The sequence below is a fragment of the Dipodomys merriami genome, unplaced genomic scaffold (assembly GCF_024711535.1).
Source record: "Dipodomys merriami isolate MVZ:Mamm:240054 unplaced genomic scaffold, mDipMer1.0.p SCAF_37, whole genome shotgun sequence".
NCBI lineage: Eukaryota > Metazoa > Chordata > Mammalia > Rodentia > Heteromyidae > Dipodomys > Dipodomys merriami.
The window spans coordinates 13,522,731-13,535,325 of NW_027205270.1; the positions used below are offsets into that span (position 1 = coordinate 13,522,731).

The 12,595-nt window shown below is 42.4% G+C and overlaps 1 protein-coding gene across 2 annotated transcripts in view; it reads right to left on the minus strand.

Annotated features, from left to right (window-relative positions):
- The window catches only part of LOC138804710 (receptor expression-enhancing protein 1), a 112,021-nt gene that overhangs the window by 54,945 nt on the left and 44,481 nt on the right, over nucleotides 1–12,595 (minus strand). For both annotated transcript variants that reach the window (XM_069989166.1, XM_069989165.1), the window contains exon 2: nucleotides 2,650–2,722. In XM_069989166.1, the coding sequence (XP_069845267.1) occupies nucleotides 2,650–2,722 (73 nt within the window). The remainder of the gene's footprint in view (nucleotides 1–2,649; nucleotides 2,723–12,595) is intronic.

Below are 12,595 nucleotides of genomic sequence, written 5' to 3' on the forward strand. Positions count from 1 at the left end.
GTGCTGAGGAATCGAACCCAGGGCCTCATGAATGCAAGGCAAATGCTCTACCACTGAGCCACCTTCCCAGCCCCACTTGTGTTGTTTTATGTGCCACTAAGATTATGGTAACCTGTTACAGTAACAATAAAGCCCTAATATAGAAGGCCATTGTAATATTTCCTGGAAAACGACTGAAAGCTCATTTCTGAAAATGGCAGCAGAGAAGACAGAGCTGATTTGATTATGAAGGGGATGGGAGGAAGGCAGGCTAGTTGGCTCATGCCTGTAATCCCAGCAACACAGGAGGCATATAGTTAGAATGACTTTGGTCCAGGTAGGCCCAGGAAAAGCACAAGACCCTTTCTGAAAAATAACTAAAAATAAAAGGGACTGGAGGCATGGTTCAAGTGGCAAATAGCAAATGTTAGGCCCTGAGTTCAAACCCCCATATGACCAAAAAAGAAAAACAAGAAAGATGAAGGGCTGTAGGACACAGTTACCAACATGTACCTGTAGAGATGATTGATGAAGAGAGACACAGGAGACCGAGCAATTCCCAGGTCTCTCGCCTGTACAAAAATGGCTTAGTAAGCCGGCACCAGTGGCTCATGCCTGTAATCCTAGCTACTCAGGAGGCTGAGATCTGAGGATTGTAGTTCAAAGCTAGCCCAGGCAAGAAAGTCCGTGAGACTCTTATCTCCAATAAACCACTAGAAAACCAGAAGTGGTGTTGTGGCTCAAGCGGTAGAGTGCTCACCTTGAGCTGAAATGTGCACAGACAGCGCCCAAGCCCAGAGTTCAAGCCCCACGACTGACCCCCCCCCCAAAAAAAATGGGTTAGTCAAAAGAAGGAAACATGGAAGCTGGAGATGTGGCTTAGTGGTAGACCATGGTTACCAAACTTAAGATCCTCAGTTCAAATCCTATTAACACACACACACACACACACACACACACACACACACACACACAGGACAAAGGAGTATGTATGAGTGTGTGACTTGCATGTGTGTGCTTGTGAGAATGAGTGCATGTGGGATTGTGTGAGAGCACTTGAGTGTTGTGACACTGAGTATGTGTGAAAGGGACTGTGTGTATGAGAGTAGGTGTGGGAGTATGTGACAATGAGGGAGTGTGTGTCAGTTCCTTTCTTCCAATTCCATTTTTACCCAGAAACCTTCACGCTTTTCCCCAAGGGAAAGTCTCTCACTAGCCAACACAACAGCTGCTCAGCTTATCAGTTACAATGTTCACTTTAAATTAATGAGTTGCCATTCCGGTCATAAACCAGGCTCCTATGAGGTCATCAGTGCAAAACAATTTGAGTTTGATCTGTCCCCGCAGAATTTTCTCTATCCCCGAGAATTTTCTGTTCTTTGCATGGCAGTAACCCCAGAATACTACCTTCCCTAGCACAGGTGGCTTTTGCCATAGGAAGGAAGGGTTAGGATAGGGAGGCTGGAGAAGGCTGCCAAATGTTTTACACTAGGCCCAGTTAATTGAGGACCAGGAGAGCCTGCGCTTGCAACTTTCCAGTTATTTATAGAGTACATGTGGAGATTCCTCACACATACCAGACACAGGATTCCAGAGGAGTAATCACCCCCTCTAGGTCCTTTGCTTCAGAGCAGCAAGTAGTTCTGGGAAACTGGAAGAGCAGGGACTGAGTTCTGTTTGCAGTTGATTTCAAGGTGCGGACTTCTGAGGAAATCTAAGAAAATGACGACTTTCCAAGCCCATTCTAAATGATTTCTTTAACCTACACCAAACTTGCCAAGTGGTATGTGAGTAAAAGAACAAGAGGGGTTGTTGTCATCACCTCACTGTTCAGATGAAATCTAGACTTTTGGAAGTTTAAGATATTTTTCCCACCTGTGCACCAATTAAATGTCAGATCTGGGGCCTGATTTCAGTCCCTTTATGCCCAAATATACATTCATTGAACTTTGACCTGGGATAGTGCACTACACAGGAAGGGTGATCCTTTGTTCATCACCCATCACCTTTGCCAATCAGGAATGGCTAACAGTCATCCTGCTGAGGTATCCAGCTCATACAGAGCTGGTGCAATAGGAATGAATACAATCCACCAGTAATGAATACAATCCTCCAACCAATGGGGCCTTTCAGTCCCCTTCCTGTGTGCTCAGCTCATTGCAAGGTGCCGTGAGCAAGAGAAAGAGGAGGATGAACACCCTATGCCCTCAAAAAAACTTACACAGTGACAGGGCTTAAATTGTAGGGGTTGGATTCATAGGCTGGAATGGAGTCAGAGCTGTAAAGCCAGGGGTTTGGGGGACTAGGTCTATTGAACTCTAGGATCAGTGCACTTGCTCTTGACACCAGGTAAGGCTGTCTCCAAGGAATGGCACTTTGCAGTCTACAGTGTTTTTCAGACAAGGAAACTGAAGCTAAGTGAGGCAAAGTCACTCAGCATGTGACATAGCAGTGGGGCCTCCAAGAGCAGATGCTGTTTCCTCTCTCTCTGAACCTTTCTGCTGAACTCATTTCCCCAGTGAAGGTCTAGATAGAAAGTACTCCCGCCAAGTGTCATGAGAATAAAAATGATGACTTCCTGCTACTCATGCCCAACCAAGAAGGACATCCACTCTCTGCTGCCCAGCCTCAGCCACCTCAGATACCCTCCAAATAAACAGCTCTACTTACATATTCTTTAATGTCCTTTGATTTGACAGCCTTGTAGGAGTAATATGCAGGATACAGGGTGCCAAATATAAGCCTAGAAGGAAAAGAGGAAAAAGAAGAAATGTGATTTTTCATTCAGGCTGTTTGATGGAAAATATCCTCTGTTATTGATGACAAGGAGCAGTTCTCTCCACCAGGGAAAATGCTTCTGTGGGGGTCTGCCCCACAGAATGAATGAATGCCCTTAAGGCTTCCTACTCCTACCTGGCTTATCTTTGGGACCCTCCATCTCTTGGTATGGCTCATATTTGCTCTTTTTAACCCATAGTTTAGCAACCTCAAGGGTGGTTTGGGACAATGGAAGGCAAAACTGGAAGTGTACAACCCAGCTGAATAACCCCTGAAAGTAGAGTTGAACTCTTCTTAATCCTTACCTGAAGCTCTACAAAGCCCACCCACTCAGACTTGACTTCAGCATCCTAAAAAGATGCACAGGGTCCGCAAATAAGATGACTGCATGGTATAGCTCTGCCTACCCTTATTCTTTCCACACCTTCCTTTGCCCAGGCTGGAATCTTCCCTTCCTCCTTTGTTTGGTTGGTATCTGCCCATTCATCAGATCCCAACTCCCACCTAAGTTCTTCACACAAGCTTTCTCCAACTTCCTAGAACTTGTCAAATCTCCCCATAACACTCTCATTGCATGGCATACCAGAGTGTTCTTTCACAACTGTGTCATGCTTTGATTAACAGCCTTTCCCTAACAGACTTTAAGTATGGAGAATATCTGTTCATCTTTGTGCTCCCAGAACCTACCAAAGGATAGGCTATCAATAGGTATTTGTGAATGAACAGACAAAAGAAGGCACTGTCAGACCTAGAAGGCTTAATACCTTGCCACTCCCAGTGATAATGTCAGGTCACATCACGTTCAGACCACTTTGTTCCAGGCCCCATAGGAGCTCAAATCTTTTGAGACAGCCCCTGCCAAGAACCTGCCTGGTGAGGGTTGGGGGGGCGGGCAGGTGTAGCTGAGGAGGCAGGAGGGAAGGGATGATAGGGGAAAAACAAAGGAGGAAGCATCAATACTGGCTAAGAAATGTACTTATTACCTTGCTTATGTAAATGTAACCCCTCTGAACAGTATTTTCACAATAAAAAACTCAATTAAAAAAAAAGAACCTGCCTGGTTAGAAAAGATAGCAGACTAAGCCCATATAAAGGATGTGTAAAGTCTCACACCTGAAATCTTAGCTGTGTGGGATGCTTTTGGGAGGATACTGCTTTGAGGACAGCTAAGGCAGAAAAATTCAAAAGACCTCTTTTTAATGTAGAGCAGGACACGTTTGTTACTCCAGTTATGACAGGAAAACCAAACACAGGCAGACAAGACACTATCTCAAAGACAGTCTTGGAGGCATGGTTTAGTAGTAAAAGCACCTGCCTAGCAGTGGAGTTCAAACCCACCAGTACCACAAAAAGAAGAGAAAAGAAGAATAAATAAAAGATGACACATTGAAGCTAAGGCCTATCAGGCATTCACAGGTCACACAAGGAACTTCCAGGTCAGAGGCAAATGCCCAACCAGGGGACAGCTTCACTATAAGTACTGTCAAACTCCTGACTTACACAGGCCTTGAATTAAGTGCTTACCAGGCTTTGCCCCACTTAGACTACCCTGACCAATGCTAATAGGGACCCAGTGCTTAGGTCATAACCATTAAAATAGGAGCTGGAAAAAAAAAGAAAGAAAAATCCAGGAGCTGAATCCCACCTGGTCTCCTCAAAGTCTGGCTTCCTCTTCATTGTCCACTACCTTGGAGAGCAAGACCCACCTCCAGCAAGGCTAAGATTATTGGCTTGAAGAACAACATAAGCCAGCAGAGGGGACAAGGGAGATAAAACTTAATAAAGAGAAAGCCAGGTATTGGTGGCTCACTCTTATAATTCTAGCTCTCAAAAGGCTGATATCTGAGAATCATGGTTCAAAGACTAATTCACTAGCAAAAAGCCAAAATTGGAGGTGTGGCTCATGTAATGCAGTGACAGCTTAAGTCTGTCACTGAGTTCAAGCCCCAAGACAAAAGCAAAAAGAACAGAAGGCAAGCCAAGAGATATGTGGTGTGAAGATGTTCACAAGGGTTCAGTCATAGGCTACCCTGGTAAGGGAAGTTTCCTTAGCATTCCACTGGCTCTTGGCCTGCCCCATTCCTGAACATTCTCAGATACCAAGGGAGTCTTCCTTTCCTGTCCTTGCCACCCTCCTTAAGATTAGGTTCTTTTCCCTGTTCTACATTGCCATGGTTGCCGGAACTTTCCTTTCTTGGCCCTTATCTGTAACACTTGGACAGTTTGTTCAGTCTCTCCCCCACAAGATGCTAAGTTCTACAAAGCCAGGTCTGGTGTCCATCTCATTTATAACTAAATTCCTGATTCCTAGCACAGTAGGAAGTGCCTAATAAGAACATGTTCACAGAATGAAGTTTCAGAGAGTACAGACATTAAAGTCAGCACCATCTAGGGGACACTTGCAACCTTGGGACAGACGTCTGGTCAGCAAGCAGACTGCAGACAGCACCAGGCTGAATCAGCAAAGCCTCAGGCATAGTGCCATGGACTCCAGGGAAATAAATATGCCACACTTTGGGCACAGGTGCTTTAGCTATTCCCCATGTCTGCCACGCTGGTTTCTGGGCCCTGGCAAGAGGCAGCATATAAACTGGGCCCACTGTAAGAAAGATCCAGAGTTAATTAATCAGCACCTCTGCGAACACAATGAGCTGTGACATCCTGAGTGGTCACAGTGCTAGGAAGGCTCAGGGCACCGAAACAGAGCAGCTTGAGCTTAGTCTGCTAAACTCTTCTGACACCAACTGGCTGCCAGCACCCCCTGCCTGGATTCCATGTGACAACACAGATTCCCCACACAGACAAATGTGCCTTTCTGTCTCCAGTAGTTCACTTCTTCAGCAAAGGAGATAGAATTAAAATGACCAATTCTTAATTTACTTTGGAGAAAAGAAATAATGATGGAAGTAGACCCCAAGCCATCGGGGTCTGGTACTTAAAGAGTCTGCTCAAAGCTGATGGAGGGATGATCTTGGGACAGAATCTGGGACCTTCTGAATGCCAGGCAAGGGTTCTACCACTGAACTCCATCCCCACCCAGCCTCTTCTGTCTGTTCCGATTCAGTACCCCTCCCAAGGAGAGGCATTCTTCACCAGCCCCAACAGCCTCACAGCCACCCTTCCCCAGCTTCAGATCACAGAACTGGCAGCTGTCCCTGCGTAAGTCAGCTGGCTAGCAATCTGCAGTGGATTAGTTGCTCTTACCACTGTCTGAAGCTTAGTGCATGATCTCCTTCCCAATCCCACCAAAAAAAAAGTGTTTCCCTTGATAAAGCTTCACTCATCTTTCAAGACCTACCACAGATAAGTCATTTGTTCTGTTAAGTATTTGGTCACTATTCCTTCAGAAGTTTCTGGACACTCTTTAAGTCTATGACACTCTCACATACCATCAATAATAAAATACTTAAGATAGTATTAGATTATTGAGTGTTCCTTCATACAAGGCCCAGTTCTACAGGCAGGCACACTGTTGATTAATCTGCTCACATCCACGTGGGATAAGAATCCTTATCACCCTGCTTTACAGTCAGAGACACTGTGGATTATCAGCATCACTCATTTAACCCAAGGGGATACCACGGCTGGAGCAGAGCTGGGATATGGATCCCACAGCCTGCCTTCTTTCTCTACCCACCCCACCCTTGAGGCTGGCTGTACTCTCTCCCCATTCGACCACACAGTTTTGGGTGATAGAACAGCCTCTGCCCAAGTGCATGCTTCAGAGATGTTTGTTGATGGCCTGTATGTGATCAAGCAATTGCAATCTCTCTCCAAGGAAATGAATCTTTCTGGACTCATCACTCTCTACAAGGCCAAGAGAGTAAGTAGTAAGATATGAAGACAGCCTAAAGCTCTCTCGAAGTGCTCAACATTGCTCAAGCACTGGCAAGAAGGAAGCTGAGTGGCATCTTCTAGGCAGAAGCCTGGGCTCTAGGCTTACCCATAAATGGACACCACAGCCTCAATTCTGCAGTCACCCTCTCTTCTCCACACAGGAGAGGTTACAAGAAACCCCTACTCCTAGTTTACTGACCCCATTAATCTGCCTTCCTTGGTTTTCCTAACTCTACCCTTGGCTCTTCTGGCTCATCCAGATTGCTTCCTACCCCTCTGCTTCTACAGCTGCCACATACAGATGGGATTGTCTGGGTTACGTGACTACTGCACTCCAACACAGCAGTTCCCAGTGGGGATGATTTAGTTTACTAGGGACTGTGGGCATTGTCTGGAGATACTTGATTATCACAACTGAGGAGGAGCTACTGGCGTCTACTGGGTAGAGAACTGCTGGACCATTTCTGGACCTTAGGCTATGGACTTTTCACCTGACCATCCCAACAGTTTAAAAAATGTCCAGTGTTCTAGGAACGAGAGTAAATACTCAGGAGGGGATGCCTCAAGATGGTAAAGACCATGCAGCTTGCTTTATTGCCCAGTGTAGGGGAAACACAATTCTGAGGCAACTTCCTAGAGCTCTATCCAACGGAAGACAGAACTGACCCTAATTATTGCCAAGGAGGAGAGTGAGTCATTCCCAGTCACTGCTGGCCTGGGAGCCCTGGCATCACAGTCGCTTGCTGTGGCCAAGATTCTACAAACTGTGAAGCTAATCAATATTTTCCAAGTCATCTCAGGTACCCTAGAGTGAAATCAACATTTCTCAGCCACAGATTATGTTGAAAACTTAAAACTCAGTGATGTTTCCCCTAAAATTAAAACATGAAATATAAGCAAAATAAGCCTATTTATGCACTTGTTTATACTATCATAAAACAAACTGCACTAAGAAATTATACACTACATAAGGGCTTTGGAATATTCAATTTGTGTGTATATATGTATGTGTATATATGCATATATATATATATATGCTATATTTCCTAATTCTTTAAAAATGGTGTGCCAAACCCATGAAATAAATTTCTGCAAAGGGTCTTCTAGTTTATGGAGCCATACTGTTTAAGTGGAACATTAAAATGTATTACAATTTACACTAATTGTATTTTGTATGCATCCCGCTATAGCTGAGATGACAGGTGTGCACCACTACACATAGCTTCTTCTGTTAAGATACAGTCTCACAAATTTTTTTGCCTAGATTGCCCTGGAACTGTGGTCCTTCCAATCTCGGTCTCCCATACCAGGCATGGGCCACTACACTCAGCTACTGGTTGGAAAGGGGACCCAAAAACTTTGTTCTTAGGCTGGCATCAAATCATAATCCTCCTGATTGCTGCTTCCCTAGTAGCTAGGATTACAAGAATGAGCCATTGTACCCAACTTCTCATTACATGAATACTACTTTATCCATGAGTCATGATTTATTTACCTATTCTGTTGATAAATATTTATATTCCTCCCACTTTTTCCTTGTTATAAACAAGGCAGTGACAAACATTTTATTTCTTTTTTTTTATTATACTGGTAGTAAGGCATAAACTCAGGTCCTGAATGCTGTCCCTCTACTTGAGCCACAGCTCTACTTCTGGCTTTTTGGTGGTTAATTGGAAATATGAGAGCTTCAAGGACTTTCCTGCCCAGGATGGCTTCAATGGTGATCTTCAGATCTCAAAGAGTAGTTAGAATTAAAGGCATGAGCTGCTGGGTCTCATCTTTATTTCGTGTGAACATACTTGCTTTTAAGACAGGGTCTTACTATACAGCCCAAGCTAGCTTACACTGTCCAAAGGGCTTAGAGTAATAGATGTGCACCACAATGCCTGGTTCTGAATATTCTTGTATACCTCTCCTTATGCACCTCTGAGACCTTCTTTGAGAAACTGCTAGTGATTTCTTTGTCATTGTAATGTATATCTGAGTGAAATAACGAAAGGATAACATTTTAATTTTGGCTCATAATTTCAAAGATTTTAGTCCACAATCTGTTTGTTCCATTATTGTGGGCCTGTGATGAAGATAAACATCATGGTGGCAAGGCTATAAGGATAAGCAAAGTTGGTCATCTCATAGTAAGCAAGAAGTAGGGTGCTAGAGGGGATCCCAGGACAAAGGCATGCCCTCACTAGGGTACTCTGGAAAGATTCCATCACTTTCCAAATAATACCATCAAATTGTGAATTTATCAGGGAAGTAATCTACTGATCACTTTGACCTACTAATTAGGTCAAAGCTTGCATGATCCATTAACTTCATGATTAGATCCACCTAGCCTGGGACCGAGCTTTCCATATAGGAGCTTTTGGGGAGACACTTCATATCAGATAAAGCCTTAACAGGCATAGACAGTATGTGGGAACTGATGGGCCATACCCACTGCATCTTCTTACCAGGTAATGAAACTGTTTGGCAGACTTTCACCAGTTTATACTTCTTCCTGCAAGTATAAGAGTTCTAATAGTTCACATTTTGTGAAACTGATACTGTCTTCAAATTTTTGCCAGTCTGATGGGTATGAAACAGAATCCTCATTTGCATTTCCTGTATTAAAAGTGAAGTTGATGGATTGGATTCTTTCTGGCTTTTTTTTTTTTTCTTATGTGGTGCTAAGGAATTGAACCCCAGGGCCTCAAGCATGCAAGGCAAGCGCTCTACCACTGAGCCACCTTCCCAGCCCATGGATTGGTTTCTTGCAGCATTATTTACCATAGCTTAGATATGGAACCAACCCAGATGCACCTCAGTAGATGAATGGATCAAGAAAATGTGATTGATACACACACACACACACACACACACACACACACACAAACACACACACACACACACACACACACACACACACACACTGGAATTCTATGCTCCATCAGAACGAATGACATCACTCCATTTGTTAGGAAATGGAAAGACTTGGAAAAAATTGTATTAAGTGAAGTAAGCCAGGCCCAAAAAAAAACACAGGTCCTATGGTTTCCCTTATTTGCAATAACTAGTATATGTCTGGGACAAACAGAAAAGGTCAAAAGCTACGTACATATGACCAGATAAGATGATGGGACACAAGTGGTTTTTTCTTTCTTGCTATTGTTCCTAACATATTTATAATGTACCATGTGTTTTTTTTGTTTCTTTGTATGTTCTTCCCCCATGGTATAACCCCTATTCACTGTATTTGATGTCAGTGTACTGAATCTTGTTTATACACTTCTCTAGCTTGAGGAGAGGAAGGGAAAAAATGAAAGTCTTAAATAGGGATACAGGTTGATCCATTGTAACAATGAGATGTATAAGACACTATGTTGAGAAATGAACTTTACAATTCAGGTAGGGAGGGGAGGAAAAGAGGGGGTAATAGTTGTGGAGGTGGGAGGGAAGGGATGGTAGGGGAAAAACAAAGAAGGTAACAATGCTTGATAGGAAATATACTCATTACCTTGCTCATGTAACTGTAACCCCTCTGTACAGTATTTTTATAATAAAAATCATATTTTAAAAAAGTGAAGTTGAATAACTTTTTATGTGTACTGGCCATTTCTGAGCTGCTTAGTTTACCTTTCATATCCTCTTCATTATGTTATCATTTTTGTATTGATTTTTAGGAATTTTTCATGAGTTCTGGGTATAATTCTTTGACATTAAGCAGTGCAAATATCTTCTCCCAAAATAGCCCTTTTAATTGGTTTATGGTGTTTTGTTTGTTTGTTTGTTTTTGTCAGTTGTGGGTCTTGAACTCAGGGCTGTCCCTGAGTGCTGTCCCTGAGCTCTTTTGCTCAAGGCTAGAGCACTCTACCACTTTGAGCCATCGTGTCACCACTTCTGGTTTTTGAGTGGTTAATTGGAGATAAAGGGTCTCACAGGGACTTTTCTGCTTGGGCTGACTTCAAACCATGATCCTCAGATTTCAGCCTCCTGAGTAACTAGGACTATAGATGTGAGCCACCAGCACCTGTGGTGTCTTTTGTTATAAATTTTATATGAACAAATACATTGATTTTTGATAGCTTATTTACTTATTTACATGCCTGAACTGAGGCTTAACTCAGAGCCTAGGTGCTCTCCCTTAGAGAGCTGGTGCTCTGCTACTTAAGCCACAGCTCCACTTCTAGCTTTTTGTTGGTTAATTGGAGATTAAGAGTCTCTTGGATTTTTCTGCCTGGGCTGGCTTTTACTTTTTCAGTGCTAGATTTTAATTTATCTGGAATTTATCTTTACGTATGGTATGAGTTAGGGATTCAATTTTATTCTGTTCTGTATATATATAATTATACTAGGCACATCTATTGAATCTTTTCCTACTAGTGTGGGGTTCTGTGTAAAGTTTCTGACATGTTAAGTATCATTTTCAGCTCTTTATTCCACTGACACACTGTCTAATCACATATTTCCATCACATTATCTTAATAACAAGCATGGTATTTCTAATTAATGCTTTATAATAAATCCTGGTAGTCTTAAAATTATGTTGGGTATTCTTGGTCTTTGATTTTTTTTTTTTTGGTCGGATGTGGGGCTTGAACTCTGGGCATGGGCACTGTCCCTGAGCTCTTCAGCTCAGGGTAGCACTCTAGCACATTGAGCCACAGCACCACTTACAGCTTTTTCTGCTTATGTGGTGCTGAGGAACTAAGGGCCTCAAGCATATAAGGCAAGCATTCTACCACTGAGCCACCTTCCCAGCCCATGGTCTTTGGTTTTTAAAGTAAGTTTCATGACAATTTATCAAATTTCATGAAAAATCTTGTTTGGGTTTTGGTTGGAATTCAACTGAATTCATAGAATTTACTTAGAAGAAATCACTCTCTTTATGTTAGATTTGCTCTTTATGAACATGGTCTCTTCAATTTCTTCATGTCTTTTCGAGTGCCTTTTCATGGTATATTGTAAATTTCTCCATAAGAATCCTGCATATTTTACTTATTCATGGCACTTCATGTTTTCTTTCTTTTTTAAAATATATTATATTTCTTTTTAATTTTTTTTCTTGTTATTATATAGGTGAGGTACAGAGAGTTAACAATTACCTAAATCAGATAATTTCTTTTTGGACAATTTCACTCTCTCCCAGTTACTTCATGTTTCTTTGCTGGTATTTTTGAGTTTTAAATTTAAATTTCCTAATTATTAATGGTTTATAAGAATGCTATTATCCAGGCTAATCACAGAACCATTCATTTTGTTGTATGTAATAAAAACATTCAGAGCCTCAAATGTATCACAGCAACTGAAAAACAAACTCTAAAGGCAACTTCTGGTATGATTCCATTTAAACTATTCTGAAAAAAAGGAACTATGTAGGAACAAAAACTATTGGTTGCCAGGGCCAGAAGTGGCCGAAGGGACTGAATACAAAGAATGTAGAGAATGCTAGAGCATCACTGTACTTCCATTGTGATGGTGGTTGTAAGAACCATATGCATTTGTCAAAACTTAAAGTTTGGGGTTGGAAGTGTAGCTCAGTTGGGAAAGCACCAGCCAATAAGTGAAAGCTCAGGTACTGAGTTTGAGTCTCAGTTTCAGATAAAAAATTTAAAAAAAAATTTAAAAACAGAATTTAAATGTACTCAACAAACTCACTGTGAAAAGCATGAATTTTAGTAATTCTACCTCAATAAACCAGACTTTTAAAACCACTAAAGCACTTGGATGCCAGTGGCTCATGCTTACAATCTCACTCGGGCAGGTGAGATTTGAGAATCATACTTTGGAGCCACCCTGGACAGACAAATTCTCAAAATTTTTACCTGTAATCCTAGCTACTCAGGAGGCTGAGATCTGAGGATCTCGGTTCAAAGCCAGCCCAGGCAGGAAAGTCCATGAGACTCATCTCCAATAAACCACTAGAAAACTGGAAGTGACACTGTGGCTCAAGCGGTAGAGCACTCGCCTTGAGCTGAAGAGCTGAGGGACAGCGTCCAGGCCCAGAGTTCAAGCCCCACAG